Raw genomic sequence first — 17,961 nt, 5'->3', positions numbered from 1 at the left:
TAAGTAGGAGCGAAGTGTTTTTCAAACGGAACTGTCCGGAAAGTAGTGACGGAAACAAGTGTAAAACGTACGAATGGAGTTATTAACCTAACCATAATATTTTAATAAATTTAAGATTTTACTTGGTAAATACCTCCTTTAAATCCCCCTGAAATATTTCTACTTTAAAAAGTTATTCCATTATATTACAAAATTTTATTCGTACACATGAAAAATTCTTACCATTTTATTCCTATTTTATTGCCTACCTCCTTCATTTTCTCTCTTTATTGCGTTCCTTTTCTCCCGTCCTTTCTTCCCTCCTTCGCCCAGACTGCCAGCCCCTGCCTCCTCTGCCCTTCCTCCACTCTGCCCTGTCAGCTGCCACTCTCTGCCTCTGTTCCTGGGTACCAGCTCCACTGGCGCCGGGGGATCCCTTCTGGTCTTCCTGCTGTGTGCGATGGTCTTAGATCATCCCTTTATGTTTATTTTCTCTCTTTATTGTCTTTCTTCACTCAGCTTCATTAAGTCAAAAATAATATCTGTTTCTGTAAAGAGCATCTAGAACATAATGGTCAGTTGATAAATTTATAACAGCTTCATGAATGGAGTTGTGCTTGGCAGAGTATGACTGGGTGTGTGATATGGCCAATACCAAGATAAAGAAATGATCGTTTCTTTAACTTCAAGCAAGTGATCATTGCTTTCAAAAATCTTACACCTAGCAGAAGAAATATGATTTATGCTGAAATATTTTATATACTTTTAGTGAGATTTATATACAAGGGGGTACCAAAAAAACAGAATTATATTTTATTTTTTCCCAAAGCTACATATATATATATATATATTTACAAAACAACTTTATCACCTTCAAAGTACTATCCATTACACTTAGTACATTTGTCAAATCTGCGATTCCACTCTTGCTCCCTTGGGGGTGGGAAGGCGTCCTAGGAAAGCTCTGCCCAGCGGAGCTTTCTCCGGTTTATTTTAGGCAGCCCTCATATATGTGTTTATATGGGCATGTAATTATTTATATTTAAGTTATAGATAATGAATATGATTGATATAGTAAATTATATTTAATATTTAAATATAAATCCCTAAAAACCGTGAATGGCAATAAAAATGTTCAAACTTTATATCTTTAAAATTATGTTATGCTGTTGACTTTAATGACTAAACATATAATGTAGAAACAACTGAGGATATGGTAATGATTACTGGAAAATATGATTTTTAGACTCCAGAACAATAAAACCAGTTCATCTAAGTTATAAATTAATTCATCTAACATTAAACCGAGGTCAATTTCACATGGATTTAGATTAATGACTTTTAAATTGCCTCCGGATTCTTTCAGAAGCAGAATTAAATCAATTGCGGGGTGGTGGTGGAGATGGTTCGTTTCTAAGATGATGTCCTTTTCCTCTACAGGAGACTCTTTCTTCGCCCTAGACCTCAGGAACTGTACGTCTGTTTTCATGACTCAGTGACAGAAATTGCCATGGAACTGGCTTTCAAAATGTTCTTTGGCTTAGCCTTGTAGCTGTGCGTTCCTGCTGCAGAGCTGCAGCAGAGCAACCATTTTGGAACTGCCGAAATCGATGTTTGAGCTCTTTTTCACTGTTATTATTAAATATTTCAGATGAGATGTAGTTTCTGTTTAATACACTAAATCTTAAATACCGTATATACTCAGGTATAAGCCGTCCCGAATATCAGCCAGAGCACCTAATTTTACCACAACGACTGCATTAAAAATGTGCTGAAAGTCTCAGTTTATACACAAGTATATACGGTAATATTGTGAGATTTTTTTAAAAAGACTTGATCAGAAGTATATGAAGAAGGCATTAATTTATGACCATTTTGGCTTATAACTAATTTATTGATTACTTTGAAATAATGTTAGGTGTTTTATATATAATTGATGTAAGAAATACTTGGAAAATTACTCAATTTGTTGTATATTTTTTCATGACTGTTGTACCTAGTGGTGAAAGAATCATGAGATTGGGAGGGAGGAGGTGGCCAGGTAGGTAACTGATCAGCACTGTGACCACGAGCAAGTCTTCTAACCTCCCTGAGCTCAAAAGTTCCAAAGTAAGATGATTGCATTGAATTTTCTGAAACTTTCTTTGCCCACTTGTGTCTCCATTCCTTAGCAGCTCAAATATTTTTTCTTAGATACCTCAAAGTGGGATGGGGCAAGGGGATACAAATTAAACTTAAAAAATATATATCTGATTGCCTTCACTCTGTTTAAGTAAGCTGTATTTTGACTTGGATATGTTTCTTAAGCTGCTTATTCATGATTTTTCATTGTCATTCTTTTTCTTAAATACATTCAGGTAAACCATATATATTTTATACAATTAATGAATTTTAGGAAAATTGTGTGAAAAAATTCTAATCAAATTATGTTTAAAACACTGAAAACTTTGGCAGTTTCCTTTTGTAAAATTCTAATTTTTCCTAATAAATGCAGATTACTGAATATTGGGTTTCTCTAAAAGGGAAACACTTAGAAAAGATCCTAACAAGTGCTGCCTTCTTCACTGATATTTACCTGAGAGGTCTTCCAGAGGGCTTGGACGCCCCAGAGAGTGTACAACACTGGGTTGTCTCTTCTTCGGGACTTAGAGATTTGGAATGCAAGTTACGAGTACTTTCAACAGGCCGTCTCCAATCTCTGCTGGCTCAAAGGGAGACCCTCAAGCGTTGTCAGAACTAACTGCAAAATACAGTGTGTGCTTTCATGTAGTCATGTGGTCTTCAAAGAAGCACTGTTATCCTTGTTACCATCTTAAAAAAAAATTTTTATCCAGGTTTTTCCATGTTTATCTCTGTATACTTGGTCCATAAGTAACCTGTGGGCCTTAATTATAGCATTGACCCACAATGCTGTTGGGGTCAGGGCGAGAAACCTTTATTCTTGAAGTGTTAGGGAAAATGACTTGAAATATTCCATTAAGTCAAATGATAGCCTATTGACTGTGTTCTTAGGACTGCTTATGTATATGTGTGTATTAAGAGACTCTGTTTAAAAGTATTTTTAAAAAAGCTCATAGTATTCAAATGTATGGATGTGTCCCCAGAATACTCTGAGCTCGTTTTAATACTGAGCATTATTAATAAAATCCAGGTAATCGATCCCTTCTGATTTTTAAACAGATTGAACTACAATTTGGGATTCTATCACAATGGACAATTTTGATTTCATTTCATTGAAATTTTAGTCTCTCTAAACACTTTCCTAATAGTAAAGAATCCTAAGACTATCGCTGCAGTAAATAAGAAAAGATAAAATGGACTGTTGGTAGGTGCCATTGAGTCAGTTCCAACCTACAGCGACCCAGTCCACAACAGAACAAACGGCTGCCCAGTCCTGCGCCGCCCCCACACCTGTTCCTGTGCTCGAGCCCCTGGCCGCAGCACGATGTCCATCCATCTCCTTGAGAGCCTTCCTCTTTTTCTCTGCCCTACTACTCAATTGACTGATGTCTTTCTCCAGGGACTGGTGTCTCCTGACAACATGCCCCAAACAGCCTAATGCTCTTTTAAAAGGGAAAATCATGCCATTTCTGTATTAGATCCAATAAAATGGTTTTGGGGGAAATGGAAAATCATTCACTAGATGGGAGTTGTATTGCAGAAACATCACGTTTTTAAGAAATAAACAAAACTTTACCTTGATTTTCATTTCGAAATAGATATTAAAGTAGTTAACTTCCTACTTTTCCAAGTGAACAGGTCTAACAGTGGATTAATATAATTATTAAATAATGAGTGCCTGTCAGTGTATTAAGTAAAAAGAGCTAACATTGCAGATGACTCTGAGGCATGCTTTGGCAGATATGGAAACATTCTTAAGCATCTAGCAATGATCCCTTTCACCAAAAACTACAGCGTGTTGAAGACAGTATAACTAACATTAAAATATATATATTAAGTACTGCCTTATTACCATCATATATCTTGATCTGAAAAACACACCCAAAAGATTACCTTTGAGGGTTTCTCCTGTCTTCAGCTTTTTGCTTTTGTGAAGTTATAGAGAATGTTTCTTACCTGTATCACAGGCCTGGACAGTTGATGATAATGCATACTGGCAAGATATAGTCTGTCTTTTGTTTGTTTTTAATATTCCTAATACAAATCAGGAAAAGATGGAAATTAACTTACTAGATTTGTCTTCTTCAAACATTCTTAATAGTATTGTGAACAATTACTTGTTTATATATGCAGATTCCCTCTAAATAGTGCCTAGCACATTTAAGTGCTATCAAAGTGTTAACATTTATTATTTTTTTATTCAGTGTCCATTTGTTGAAAGCTAAGATGTCAGGCTATCCCATTCCTGTACTGTATATAATGTTGGAAAGAAGCTGGGGAAAATTATTTAACATTAAACCGGTTAAACACTTTTTTAAAACAAGGATTTGTACTTTGGATATTTTAAATAACTTATTAAATGTTATTAGTACTTTAATTCATACACTAAACTGTGAGGTTATTTTAATTTGCAGAGTTGTATTACTATATTGAATGTAATTGAAACTATTTTTATACTACTGGATAGTTTTTAATAAAGATGATTTGGAGATTGGTTTGTAGTTGTATTTCTTTTACGTGTATTCATCTAACAAATATTTTTTTAAATTTTCACTGTGTGCCAAGCACTGTTCTGGGCACTGGGGATATAGCAAATGAACAAAATAGCCGAAAATGTTGTGCCCTTGGGTAGCTTATAGACCACAGATAATCAGATAGGCCATAAAAAAGCTAATTAAGCATATGATAAATGCCAAGGGGAAACTGGAATGAAACAAGAAAAGAGGCTATAAAGTGTAGAGTTAGGTTGACTTTGTAGTTGGCTAGTGTGTTAGTCAAGGTTGACTAGAGAAACATTTCTAGACACTCAGGTGTATAAGAAAGAGCTTTATTTAAAAGAACAATTGTATATTGAGAAAACATCCCAATCCAGATCAAGTCCATAAGTCCAATATTAACCCATATCTCTGATACCAGTCTATAAATTCCTCTTCAGTCTCATACAACACATTCAATGACACCAAATTCAAGGAAGATCACAGGCCAGTCAGTCAGTGAAAAGTCTTGTGGATCCAGTGGTGGTGGAAGCATCTCAGCGCTGGCTTGGGGCTCCATGGGGCTCCTCCAGCTCCAGAGCTCTGGTTCCATCACGTAGCTCCATGTGTCTTGTCAGCAGGAAGACGAAGCAGAGAGAATGTGTCCCACCTCCAGGGAGTAAGATAGGAGTTCCCAGAACCCCCAGGAGAAAGCCAGTCATACACACAGGCCTCATTGGCTGTGACCAGCATGGCAGGCTAGACTCCACCCCTTCACAAGTTGACAGGAGATTATGTAACTGCCACAGCTGACCAGAGAAAGGTTCAATGAAGTGACCGCATAATTACATTTATTAGGGAGCTAACCATACTGACTTGTAAAAACAGCAGAGGGAACAGTGAGAATGTACTGAGACTGTATACTTATATCATCAACAGATAATCATTAGAATCCTTTGCCTTATATTAGTAAATACAATGCAGTATATTAAAATAAATGCCTTCAACTGGTCAATTGAGATGATTCAGAGCTCTTCATGTTTTTAAAAATACATTTCAGAGAAGGCATTTTCACTTTTTTCTGTCTATAACAATGCCTGACAAAGGAGATTGATGACATTAGATAATGATACGCTGTGATCCTGGTCGACTGTCAACATTGTCAGTTACATTTGAGGAGAAGAAAGGAAGAAATTTTCCAGGGTAGCAGCAGAAATCTCTGTTTTTCTATCCTTAGAAAAAAATTATGGTCCCCTGAAACAGATGGTTCCTTTTGACCTTTTTGGCATCTTAAAAAGACAGCTTATCTGGAGTGTGACTCAAGTCGCATCCACCCCCACCCCCTCCCTTATCTTTCATGGTGTGCTTGTTAATGCTTCAGTGTGTACAGAACCCTTTCATTTCTTCAGATTTTTGCTGATAAAAAGCCAATTGTCTCTTGAACTCACAATGAATTTTAAGTAAGGGTTTTAGAGTCATAGATTTGAAAAGTCATAGTGAGGCAACCAAGTTTTTAGACCTAAAAATAATGATTAATTTGATTGCTTTAGAAAGATTAGCCTGACAGCAACAGTACAGTGGAGGCAGCCTGAAAACCTGGTTAAGAGACAAATAAAGAGCTTTGGAGAGGACAGGAGCACCAAGGAGAACCAGTAGGATGTGGCAACTGGTTATATGTGAAGTGATGAATATATTATTATGATTCTTGATCGGCCTAAATGGTTTTGTTTTCTGTTTTATACTAGTTATAAATATTAGAAGTATTACAAGATGCTTTTAATAAGAAAATCTTAAATTTTAAAAAGCCAGTAACAACTCATAGATTTTCAGAATGTTTTAACGATGATGTTTTCTAGATCCTACCAAGATGAAAATATGGAGTCTCTATTATTTAAAGACCATCAAACTTTATAGGAACCAGGAACATATATTCTACTATAGAAGTGTTGGCCTCTAATAGCAGGATCAAACCCACCAGCCACTCCATTCGAGAAAGATGAGACTGTCTGTTCCCATAAAGATCTACAAAGCCTCAGAAACTGTCCATAGGGTCTCTGGATAGGAATGGACTTTGTGGTGGGGAGTTGGGGTTTTGAGGTTGGTGCTAGAGAGTGTTCAGGAGTCTTGAATGGCACAGATAGTGAAGTGCCTGACTACTCCCTGTAAAGTTGGTGGCTTGAGCCCATTCTGGGCACCTTGGGAGAAAAGCCAGGCAGGCTGTTTCCCAAAAGTCTCAGCCTTGAAAATCCAATGGAGCACCTCTGTTCTCAACATTGTCAACCGTGATTCAGATCAACTTGATAGCAACTGATGGGACCGTTTTGACTTTTTAATTTAAATAAAGAGATCTCCAAAATACATGAGGATAAGTCAGAAAATATTACTTCTGATAGGGTACAGTGAGCCCTTTTCTGAGCGAATCCTGGCCTGGCAGCAATGCAAAGACCGAACAGACAGGTAGGAAGCAGGCGAGCAGGTTTATTGGGCAGGAAAGGCAAGCTACACTGGGCGCAGGCCCCCCAGTGGGTCTACACTACCAATAGGGCCAAAGTACTGAGACAGCCCAGAGCTGGGAAGCTCTTTTTACATGTCTGCCAGGGACCCTTGAGCTTGGCTGAGGGGTTTCGAAAAAAGGCAGTTGTACTTGGTTGGCTGAAACCTAACTGTCCTGGGTGGTTAGACTCATGGCCTCCAGCCTCCCAGTTTCTGGTATATGGTGACTCGTGAGTTAGATCCGTCAGGCAGCTTTCCCCGTCTTTGTCACTACTAGTGTCCCAGTTCATGTATGCCTGGATAGGTTCTAAACAAAACATGTTTAAACATGCCATCAGTAAATGACTGCAGTCAAGTCCCCTCCGTAATAGGCTTGTCTTCATCTCCTTGGAATGCCTTGAAAAATAGGTCCAATCAAGAATGGCTTCTGAGGGGATATGCTAGGCCAGTTAAATTCAAGGCAGGGAGATCACTCTAAAGGTTATGGCTATTGTTTGGGGGGATTCCCAAAGGTATTCTTTATAGATTTTCTCAAAGGACAAAGGATGAGCACAGGGGCTTATTGGGAAGAAATTTCAGGGGAAAAAAGCTTCATTGGTACGAATAGTCCAGGAAAATACACTAAAATCTTTTCGCAGCATGACAACACACCTGCTCGTCCTTTGAGGGTGGTAGGGGCTGTCATGAGAACTTCCTTAGTAAGCTTTCCTATCTACCGCCAGTCGGATTTTGACCCTGCAGACTTTTTTTTTTCATTTTGCTCCTAAGACCCAAAGAACATTTCAAAAGAACATGATTTGAGTCCCTTAAGGATACTGAAAATGGCATTTTGATGAGGTGTAAATAAATGAGTGTAGAATCTTCAGGCATGGTTAGAGAGAATCGCTATCTTCAGAAGTGTAAAGACATAGCTGGAGGACATGTTGAAAAACAATAGCTTCATATTTGAATATTTTTATCTACTAAAGGTTTTTATGATTTTATAGCAATACTTTTTGACAGCTTCATTGTTAAAAGAAAGGTGGGGGAGGATATTGTGTGCAGGTTAGATGTACATTTACGGATAATTCTTATAAAAAAGAATTAAACTTGAATCTGTTAAGTCTACAGATAAATTTTCAAAGTATGGCCTAAGGGTACATATCCCTGATGATAGGTACATGGCTTATCCTATATTCCCAGACCCTTTCAGGAAATTTCTTTCAGACACTATCTATACATACACAAAGTTTTCTTATAAGATATTTTTCATTTTCACTCTGATTCTTGCATGAGTATACAGGAGTTTCTTTGTTTTGTAAATCATTTTATTGGGGGCTTATAAACTCTTATCACAACCCATTCATCCATCCATTGTGTCGAGCACATTTGTACATATGTTGACATCGTTGTCAACGCTCTCTACTTGAGTCCTTGGTATCATCTCACTTCCCCACCCTCCCTCATGAACCCTTGATATTTTTTTTTCATGTCTTACACCAGCTGCTGTTTCCCTTCACCCACTTTTCTGTTGTCCATCCCTCTGGGAGGGCGTTATATTACAGATTATTGTGATCAGTTCCCTCTATCTCCCCCCATCTTCCCTTTACCCTCCTGGTATTGCTACTTTCATTATTGGTCCTGAGGGGTTTATCCGCTCTGGATTCCCTTATCTGTACCAGTTTACATGCTCTGGTCTAGCCAGATTTTTAAGGTAGAATTGGGAGGAAGCATTAAAGAACTAGAGAAAAATTGTATATTTCATCAGTGCTATGCAGCACCCTGACTGGCTCGTCTCTTCCTGTGACCCTTTTGTAAAGAGATGTCCAATTGTCTACAGATGGGTTTTGGGTCTCCACTTGACCTTCCCCCTCATTCACTTTGATATGATTTTTTGTTCTGAGTTTTTGATGCCTGAAACTGCACCAGAAGCTGCCTGATGAGCTTCTCCAACAGAATGAGTGCAGATAGTTATGTGAATCTGCCTTTTAAGCTATAGTTTCAAAAATATGAAACAATACTACTCAACTTTGATTTGAAAAAGCTATATTTTTAAATACTTAGCAGGTAATGTGTTTATAATTATTCTTAATATTTAAATTGTCTTAATTTCTCATATGGTAACTATAAGTGGTCATTTGTCTTCTTACTTTTTCTACTGTTTTGCTGATTGTTAGCCCTATAGTATGTGTGTGTGTCAGGATCAATTCAATAACAATAAATTTGTTTAATATATAGATATATTTATATAGACATATATGATAACATAAGCTGCTTTATAGTCTTCAATAATTTTATGGGTGAAAAGGACTCCAACCAAAAATTTTGAGAACCATTGCTATAGATTATTGATTCTCATTCACATACATTAAAATCACGTTAGGAAATTGTACCCTCATTGCATAATTTACACATACTACCCTGTGGTCTGTATTTAATTTGTATTGATAATTGTCTATAATTTATATTGATAATTTTACACATTTAAAGAGGGAGGGGGTTGTGCTTTTAAATTTTTAAGGCCGAGCCCGGGTAATTAGGCTGCTGATTTGCTGTTAAACTCAGTTACTCAGTTCAGCTCGGAGGACCAAAGATGAGACTTCGTGTTCCACTAAAGATTTATAGGCCTGCAAAGCGAAAGGGACAGCTGTGCATCCTGTAAATTCACAATGGCTTGGAATTGAGTTGATGGCGGTGGGTTTTGGTTTGGGTGGATTTATTTCCTCGGTTAATATCACACTACTGCTTTAATGCCACTGTAGTGCCCTTGTTTTCTGCGGCTAAATTTCTTCATACATATTCGCTCGGTTTGGCTAGAACCCACGGCTCCGAGCCCTCCTCGAGGCTCCCGGGCTCCCAGCGCCCACAGCGAGATGTGCCTGCGCGCCTGCGCGCGGCAGTCACGTGGCCGGCAGTCACGTGCAGCACGCCGACGTCAGGCGGAGGCCGTTGGACGCGCCTGCGCAGCTCTCGCAGCCTCCCACTCTCCCGCCTTTGCGCGCCGGTGTCGTCCTGCGCGCCTCTTTCCCGCCAGTCAGCGGCGAAGCGGTTTTCGGAGGTCCTTCGGGTGCCCTCGCGCGCTCACGTTTTTGAAGCTCGTTGCCCACCATGCATCGTGAGCCTGGGAAGAAGAAGTCAAAGGACACGCGGCTGTTTGATCCCAAGTCTTTCGGGAAGGACCTGCTCGCGGGCGGTGTCGCTGCCGCTGTGTCCAAGACCGCGGTGGCGCCCATCGAGCGGGTGAAGCTGCTGCTGCAGGTGCAGGCGTCGTCCAAGCAGATCAAACCCGAGGCGCAGTACAAAGGCATGATAGACTGCCTGGTGCGAATCCCTCGGGAGCAAGGTACCGACGACTCCGAGCGCCAGCTTTCCGCGGTGGGGGCGGGGAGGCGGGGAGCCATGGCCGGCGGAGATGCGTTTCGTTCTCCACCTTCAAAAAGGCCTTCTTAATCCAAGCGCTGTGCTTTCCAGCGGCTTTGAAGGCCTACCCGTAACCGTCCCCATGGCTCTTCACTGCGCACAGGGAATCGCCCGGGGGAACCCAAGGCGGTGGCCTCTCGGGCTTGAGGGAGATGCTATGTTAGATGGTAGCACGCGCTTTCAGATACTGAAGTGCGGAAATGGTGTATTTTAAGAGTTCCAAGATGGACGCATTGACGCCTGCCAGTACCCTCGGTGCCTATTTAGTGAGAAGAAGGTTCTACTTATTCCTGAGAACTGCTCGAAGACTAGGGCATACATAGGCTAATGCAAGCGACGGACTCACTTTTTAAATGTATTTATTTAATTCAGTCACATCACGCAGTATTGTACACTTGCCACCACAATCCGTTTCATCCTTCTTCTTGAACTCCTTAGCAGTTCTTCTTTGTCCCATCCCTCCCCCACCATACCCCCCAGGAACCTTGTTTTCTGTTTATCTGGTTTTTTCCTTTTTTTTTTTAACATAATAGTTGTGGGTTTGGGGCTATATCTTACACAATCCAATATATCCATTCACACACAATTCTGTTCAATCCCATCGAGTGGGATAGTATTAAGTAATATTTAATATTGCACAAAATTTTAAGGAAGCACCAAAAGACTCAGTAATCAAGAGAAATAATATGTTAATACCATTACTTTTAAAATAAAAATGAATGTAAACTATTCATGACCACAAAAATAACAAAATTTACAGATATCAACAGTAGTTTCACCCACTAGGTGGGTGCCCTTGCAAGCTTGGACAATGATATTGGAGTTTGAGGGGGGAAATCCATTAATACTGATCGTATCTATAACTTTTGATAATTGTTCATGTGTAATTATTCATATTAATACTGAAGTACTTGTAAAGATTAAGTAATGAAAGAGCTTTGTGAACTAATGAAGGCCATCTGGTTGCAGAATGCTTTTAAAGCGAGAGTAAATTTATCAGAAACCTTTAATCCACCCATAATAAAACCAGACCCACTATCTGTAATTTCAACTCGTTAAAGACGGACAAACTGCCACCCAGTCTATTTTGTATCACAGTGACTCTGTATAGGGTTTCGAAGGATGTAAATCTGCAGAGCAGATAGCCTCAACTTTCTCCCTCAGAGAAGATGTTGGGTTTAAACCACCACCAGCAGCCCAGAGATCAGCAGTACTCTGCCAACAGGGCTCCTCCTTGGTAAGTTAAAATCTCAAAAGACCAAATTCAATGCCATCGAGTCTATGCCAACTCATAGCAAATCCTACAGAACCAGCTAGAACTGCCCTTGTGAGTTTTCAAGACTCTATGGGAGCAGAAAGCTCTGTCGTTCTTCTGCAGAGCCACTGGTGGTTTCAAACTGGTGACTTTGCAGTTAGCAGCCCTTTGCATAACCACTCCAGGAATTCTCCCAGGTAGGTTATTCTCCCATAAAGCATTCTCTCTGGGATTGTGGGTACAATACTTCCTGGTGTGATATATAAGGTATCCCAGAACAGAATTAGAATTTTTAAATCATTTTATTGGAGGCTGGTATAATTCTTATCACAATCCATACTTACATCCATTGTGTCAACACACATTTGTACATTTGTGAGCAGAATTAGAATCTTAAAGCATAATCGAAAGTGTGAATTTAGAATGCCAGTCTTGAAGCCAAGCTCAGATATTTCAGTCCTCCCAAGCCCATTCATTTTTTCAGAGCACTTCCCCTTTCCCCTGAGGTTTTTATAAGAAAGGCTAGTACCTTTCACTTTGGCTGTGTCTTAAGACCTTGTCAGAGAACTATGGGCCTCTTTATTATTAGATCATCCACTCTAAATATTTAATCTGGTAATGTTAAACACAAGAATCCAAATTCCATCATTTCGTTGTTGTTCAGATGTTAAGAGCCCTCGGAGTCGGTGCTAACTCAAAGTGACCCTGTGCAGTTTGGGGCCATTCTTGCAATTGATGTTATGTTTAAGCTCATTGTTGTAGCCAGGGCACCGGTCCATCTCTTTCAAGGTCTTCCTGTTGATTCCGTTAACTTACATTTTAGGTTTTTTATTTTTTTCCCCAATAATTAACAATGTGACTCTTAGAAATTAGTGTTCTGGTTTCTGCCTTCTAGGACAGCAGGAACTTTAAGAAGATGCTTCCTATTCTTATGTACAGGTTAATACCATATATATAATCTATGTGAAAATAAGACAGCGAAAATTACAAACTCATTACTGTGAAGCCAATTCCAACTCATAGCAACCCTAGGACCAAGTAGAACTGTCCCATAAGGTTTCCAAGAATGTAATCCTTTTAGAAGCTGAATGACAGTCTTTCTCCCTGCGACAGTTAGTCCATTCAAACTGCCATCCATCCTTATGGTTAGCAGTACTCCCACCCCCAATCTTTCACTGTTTGAAACAGGGATAATATTACCATGTAGGGGCATTTTTGGAAACTTGGAGGAATTTTTTGTTTACCACAAAGATAAATCAGTTGCTCTCAAGTGAGTTCTGACTCTTGGTGACTTCTTGTGCGTCAAAGTAGAACTCTAGGGTTTTCAGGGAGTCTTTTTTCGGAAGCAGACTGCCAGCTCTTCCAAGACACCTGTAAGTGGAATCAAACCTCCAACTTTTGGGTTAGTCACCAAGTAGGTTAATCAGCATAAATATGTAAGGGGGTACCCATCTATGGACAATGGAGCATCACCCCACAGGGGTGCCACAGGGAGGAGGTGAATCAGTCAGAGTGCAGTAGAACACTAATGGCTCACACAGTAGACCTCTGTTTCTTGGAGGCCTCCTCACCCGCTCTCACGACCTCAGTGTCTCCTCCCAATGTAGACTAGACGGGAGCATGTACACAGGTACAGGAAAGAGATAAAACTCACAACACATGGAGCCCAGGAACAGGAATGGAAATAGAGATACCAAAAGGGGAGGGAGGGGAGCACCAATCCCAATGAATAGCACATAACCACGCACCCCAAGTCAAGGGGAAGAACAACAGAAACCAGAGGGGGAGGGAAATAGTGGTCAGAGTGAGATTTGAAAATAATTAACTATCTATAGTTTATCAGGTGGCCATGAGGTATGGGGGGGGATGTGGAGGAGGGAAGGAGCAAAGAAGCTGATCCCAAGGGCTCAATGGAAAGTAAATGTCTAGAAAAGAAGATGGAATATATGTATAAATATGTTGGATACAATTGATGTATGGATTGTAACAGGAGTTGTAAAAGCCCCCAATAAAATGGGAGGAAAAAAAGATGTAAGGAGGCTTCAAAATTTTTGTGAATATGCAGAATTGAAAGATAGTGGAATTTTCCCACAATCCTAAATTGCAGTGATAGGTCAAGGATGCTAAATATAGACATGTTCTGCGACTTGAATAAATTTCAGAAAAACCTGTTTGTGAGTATCCAAACAAAACCTAACTGATTTGGTTATCAACCCAAACTATTGGGGACATAGTTTGATAGACATTGATTCCCAAGGTTACCTTGGAAATTAAGAAAAGATTGTACTTATTTTGTTGAAAACTTTGCTGCGCAGTGTTTACCATTTTGAAAGTGCATGTCTGCAACTCTACTGTGATATTTGCAATCAGCACCTATATCTCCATTTATAACTATTGCATTTATAGTGATTGCACATATATATACAAGATATATTTATTAAACCTTTTTTTTTTAATTGTCAGTGTGTATCCTAAATGTTGATCATTAGTAGAGGCCAGCAGCTGCCTGTTGTCTCTTAAGGTATGGCTGTGCTCCATATTTACTTACTAAGCTATGTTAGGGAGATACTGGTGGTACAGTGGTTAAGAATTTAGCTGCTCACTCAAAAGTTGGTGGCTCAAACCCAACAATTGCTTTGTGGGTGAAAGACATGACAGTATGCTTCTATAAAGATTCCCACACAACCACAGAGTTGATTGTGGCTCATACCAGCCTGTAGGGCAGAATAGAACTGCCTCTTGGGGTTTCCAAGGCTATAAATCTTTTCTGGAGCAAATAACTGTATTTCCCCTCAAGAAATGGCTGGTGGAATGAACTACCAGCCTTGAAGTTTGTGGGCCAATACTTCATCCAATAGTCTTGGAAAGTCTGAGGGCAGTTCTACTGTGTCTTCTACACATTAGAATCAACTTGACAGGTGCTGATTTGGTTTTATGGTGTGGTTATGACTCATAATTACTTTGATATACCTAGTATATTTTATTTGAAGTTCTTTTATGTTAGCATTTCATATAGTAGTGAAGCCATTATATAGATTCTCCCTCCCCATTGGTGAGTAAGTAATTGTCAGAATTTTATTTGTGAATAATAATGCATTATAAAATACTATATAGAGAACTTGAGCCATATAGGATTAGGACTCACTGTGTTAAATCATTCACAAATTTTATTAGCAATATATTTTCTGAAATTTAGTTTTTCTCCCTTTATTGAAAGTCAAGATATATGCCCATCTCAAGTGTTCTGCAATTTCTCTTTCATAATTCCTCTCATTTTACTGATATCTTTCTATTATTTAAATAATTCAGAGTGAGACTAACAGACACGACCTTAAAAGGCATAGCGACATCCTCTTCCATTGTTTCTAATTACTGTTTTTTCCTTGCTACTCAATATCTTCACACTGACTCTGACTATAACATTAAACACCTTGTTAACGTGTCCTTTATATTTTCATAAGGCTTTATTTGCTCATTCTGGACTGAGCCTAATACTGTTCTTAAAGATTTACTTTTATAATTGATTTTATGGCCTTCCAATTAAATATTTATTACAGATAATATGTGTGTAATGTTAGAAAATTAGAATATATAGAGAAGCAAAAGGGGGGGGAGTATCACTGCTAAAGTCACCAGCGATAAAATGTTGGTAGCCTATGCTTCTTTACTAAGCAAATTTTACATGTACATACTTTTTAAATTAAAATTCTTTTACGTATTATAAATAATGTCTTTTAAAGGGATCTATGAGATCCCTCTGTGTTACAGAGCCTTTTATTCCTCATGAAGATCAAATGATTCTCATTTTTTAAATCATTTTATTGGGCTCATACTACTCTTATCATAACATTTGTATATTCATTACCCTCATCATTCTCAAAACATTTTCTCTCCACCTAAGCCCCTGGCATCAGCTCCTCATTTCCCCCCCACTTCCCATTTCCCCCTCCCTCATGAACCCTTGATAATTTATAAATTATTATTTTGTCATATCTTAAAAACTGTCCGACGTCTCCCTTCACCCACGTTTCTCTTGTCCATCCCCCAGGGAAGAGATTATATGTAGATCTCTGTAATCGGTTCCTCCTTTCCACTCCACCCTCCTGTATCGCCACTCTCACCACTGGTCTTGAAGGGATCATCTGCCCTGGATTCCCTGTTTCCAGTTCCTATCTGTACCAGTGTACACCCTCAGGTCTAGCCCTATTTGTAAGGTAGAATTGGGATCATGATAGTGGGGGGTGGGCGGGAAGGAAGCATTTAGAAACAAGAGGAAAGTTGTATGTTTCATCGTTGCTACACTGCACCCTGACTGGCTCGTCTCCTCCCAGCAACCCTTCCATAAGGGATGTCCAGTTGCCTACAGACGGACTTTGGGTCTCCACTCTGCACTCCCTCTCATTCACTATGATAAGATTTTTTTGTTCTTTGATGCCTGATAACTCATCCCTTCTACACCTCGTGATCACACAGGCTGGTGTGCTTCTTTCATGTGGGCTTTGTTGCTTCGCATTCTCATTTTTAAGAGCCTACCAGAACCCTTTCTCTGTGAGTTAATTAGCTGTCTTTTATTCTAGACTTTTCCAAACTTTTTTTTAAAAATCTAGATTCAGTAGGTTTTTAGTATGTTAGGGTTCCCCTTGAAGATAATGCTTTGATGTATGGAAAGAAAAAGTTTGATGCTTTATTTTATCTAAACAGGAAAATAAATTTTCCTGATAGTTAATATATCAGTTTGCACTGGCACCTTTACTTGAGCCAACTGCCAATTACATATCACAGGACACTGAGACAGCCTGCAAAAAGAGTGGGAGTTACACAGTGTGTCAGGCCAGGTTGAGTAGAGAAACCAATCCAGTAAACTCATGTATATGTAAGAGCAAGCTTTATATTAAAAAGTAATTATATATCAGGAAAATGTACAATCCGGCTGCCAACTTAAGTCCTCAAGTCCAATACTAGTCCATACGTCCCTCCTCAGACTTATGTAGTCACACACGATGATGCAGAAGCCTGAAACATCAGTGGCCAGTAGGTACAAAGTCACATGGATCCAAAGTTGGTGGACAACATGGCAGGACTCCGCAGCTCTTAGGTGGCGAGCAAGCAGGAAGGTGAAGGGAAGAAGTGTCGGGGGGACTTTCACTGGGCCCTCCTTATGAGAAGGCCATGCCCACAAGGAGGCACCATCAGGCTATGACCTGATTGGCAGGTTGAATACCACTGCTCCACTTTTATATATCTTCAAGTTGACATGAAATTATGTAACTGCCACACACAGTATATAGGGTATTAACACATTACTATATAATAAACATAGTTTATATTTGTCCAGTTAAGTGGATTTATAGATTTCTATATCTCTGGTGGTGGTGTCTGGGCAAGCGTTGGACTGATAACTGAAAGGTCAATGACTCAAACCACCAGTCCATCTATGGGAGAAAGATGAGACCATCTTTTCCTATGAACATTTTTAAAACATCAGAGGGCCCTATATAGGGTAGCTCTAAGTCAGAATTGACTCTATAACAGTGATATTTTTAATCTTTATAACATGTCCAAAACTTTTCAAAGATTCTGTCATAAAAATAAACCAAGGATAATACTGGAAATAAGTAATTGTTGTTAGGCACCATCAAGTCAGTTCTGACTCGTAGGGACCAGATGCACAACAGAATGAAACACTGCCTGGTCATGTCCCATCCGTACAATTGTTAAGTTCAAAGCCATTGTTGTAGCCATCCTGTAAATCCATCTCCTTAATGAACTTCCTCTTTTTCGTTGACCCTCAATTTTACCAAACATGATGTCCTTTTCCAGGGACGAGTCTCTCCTGGTAACATGTCCACGGTAAATGAGATGACGTCTCACCATTCTCACGTCTAAGCAGCACTCTGGCTGTATTTCATCCAATGCAGCTTGTTTGTTCTTCTGGCAGTCTTTTATATTCTTGTCCAGCACCATAATCTAAATACATTAGTTCTTTAAACTTCCTTATTAACTGTTCAATTTTCCCCTGCGTATGAGGAAATTGAAATTCCATGTCATGGGTCCGCATTCCTTGATCCTCAAAATGATATTGCTCTTGAACACTTTAAGGAGGTTGTGTGCAGCAGATTTTCCCAATGTAAGAAGTTGCTTGATTTCTTGACTGCTGCTTCCCTAAGCATTGATTGTGGATCCCAGCATGATGAAATCCTAAACAACTTGAGCCTGTTCTCCCATTTATCATTACGTCGT

The 17,961-nt window shown here is 39.3% G+C and overlaps 2 protein-coding genes across 2 annotated transcripts in view; both read left to right on the top strand.

Moving 5' to 3' along the window:
• INTU (inturned planar cell polarity protein) overlaps window positions 1-4,493 on the top strand; it is a 114,681-nt gene extending 110,188 nt beyond the window's left edge. The window contains exon 16 of the mRNA XM_075543831.1: window positions 1,420-4,493. Within this exon, the coding sequence (XP_075399946.1) occupies window positions 1,420-1,531 (112 nt within the window). The 3' untranslated portion in view covers window positions 1,532-4,493. The remainder of the gene's footprint in view (window positions 1-1,419) is intronic.
• Window positions 4,494-10,154: 5,661 nt separating this feature from the next.
• Window positions 10,155-17,961, top strand: part of SLC25A31 (solute carrier family 25 member 31) — a 44,029-nt gene continuing 36,222 nt past the window's right edge. The window contains exon 1 of the mRNA XM_075544822.1: window positions 10,155-10,389. Coding sequence (XP_075400937.1) covers window positions 10,155-10,389 — 235 coding nt within the window. The remainder of the gene's footprint in view (window positions 10,390-17,961) is intronic.

The sequence above is a fragment of the Tenrec ecaudatus genome, chromosome 3 (genome assembly GCF_050624435.1).
Source record: "Tenrec ecaudatus isolate mTenEca1 chromosome 3, mTenEca1.hap1, whole genome shotgun sequence".
Lineage (NCBI taxonomy): Eukaryota > Metazoa > Chordata > Mammalia > Afrosoricida > Tenrecidae > Tenrec > Tenrec ecaudatus.
The sequence above is the reverse complement of the archived record's forward strand: the minus strand, read 5'-3'. Positions and strand labels throughout refer to the sequence as shown.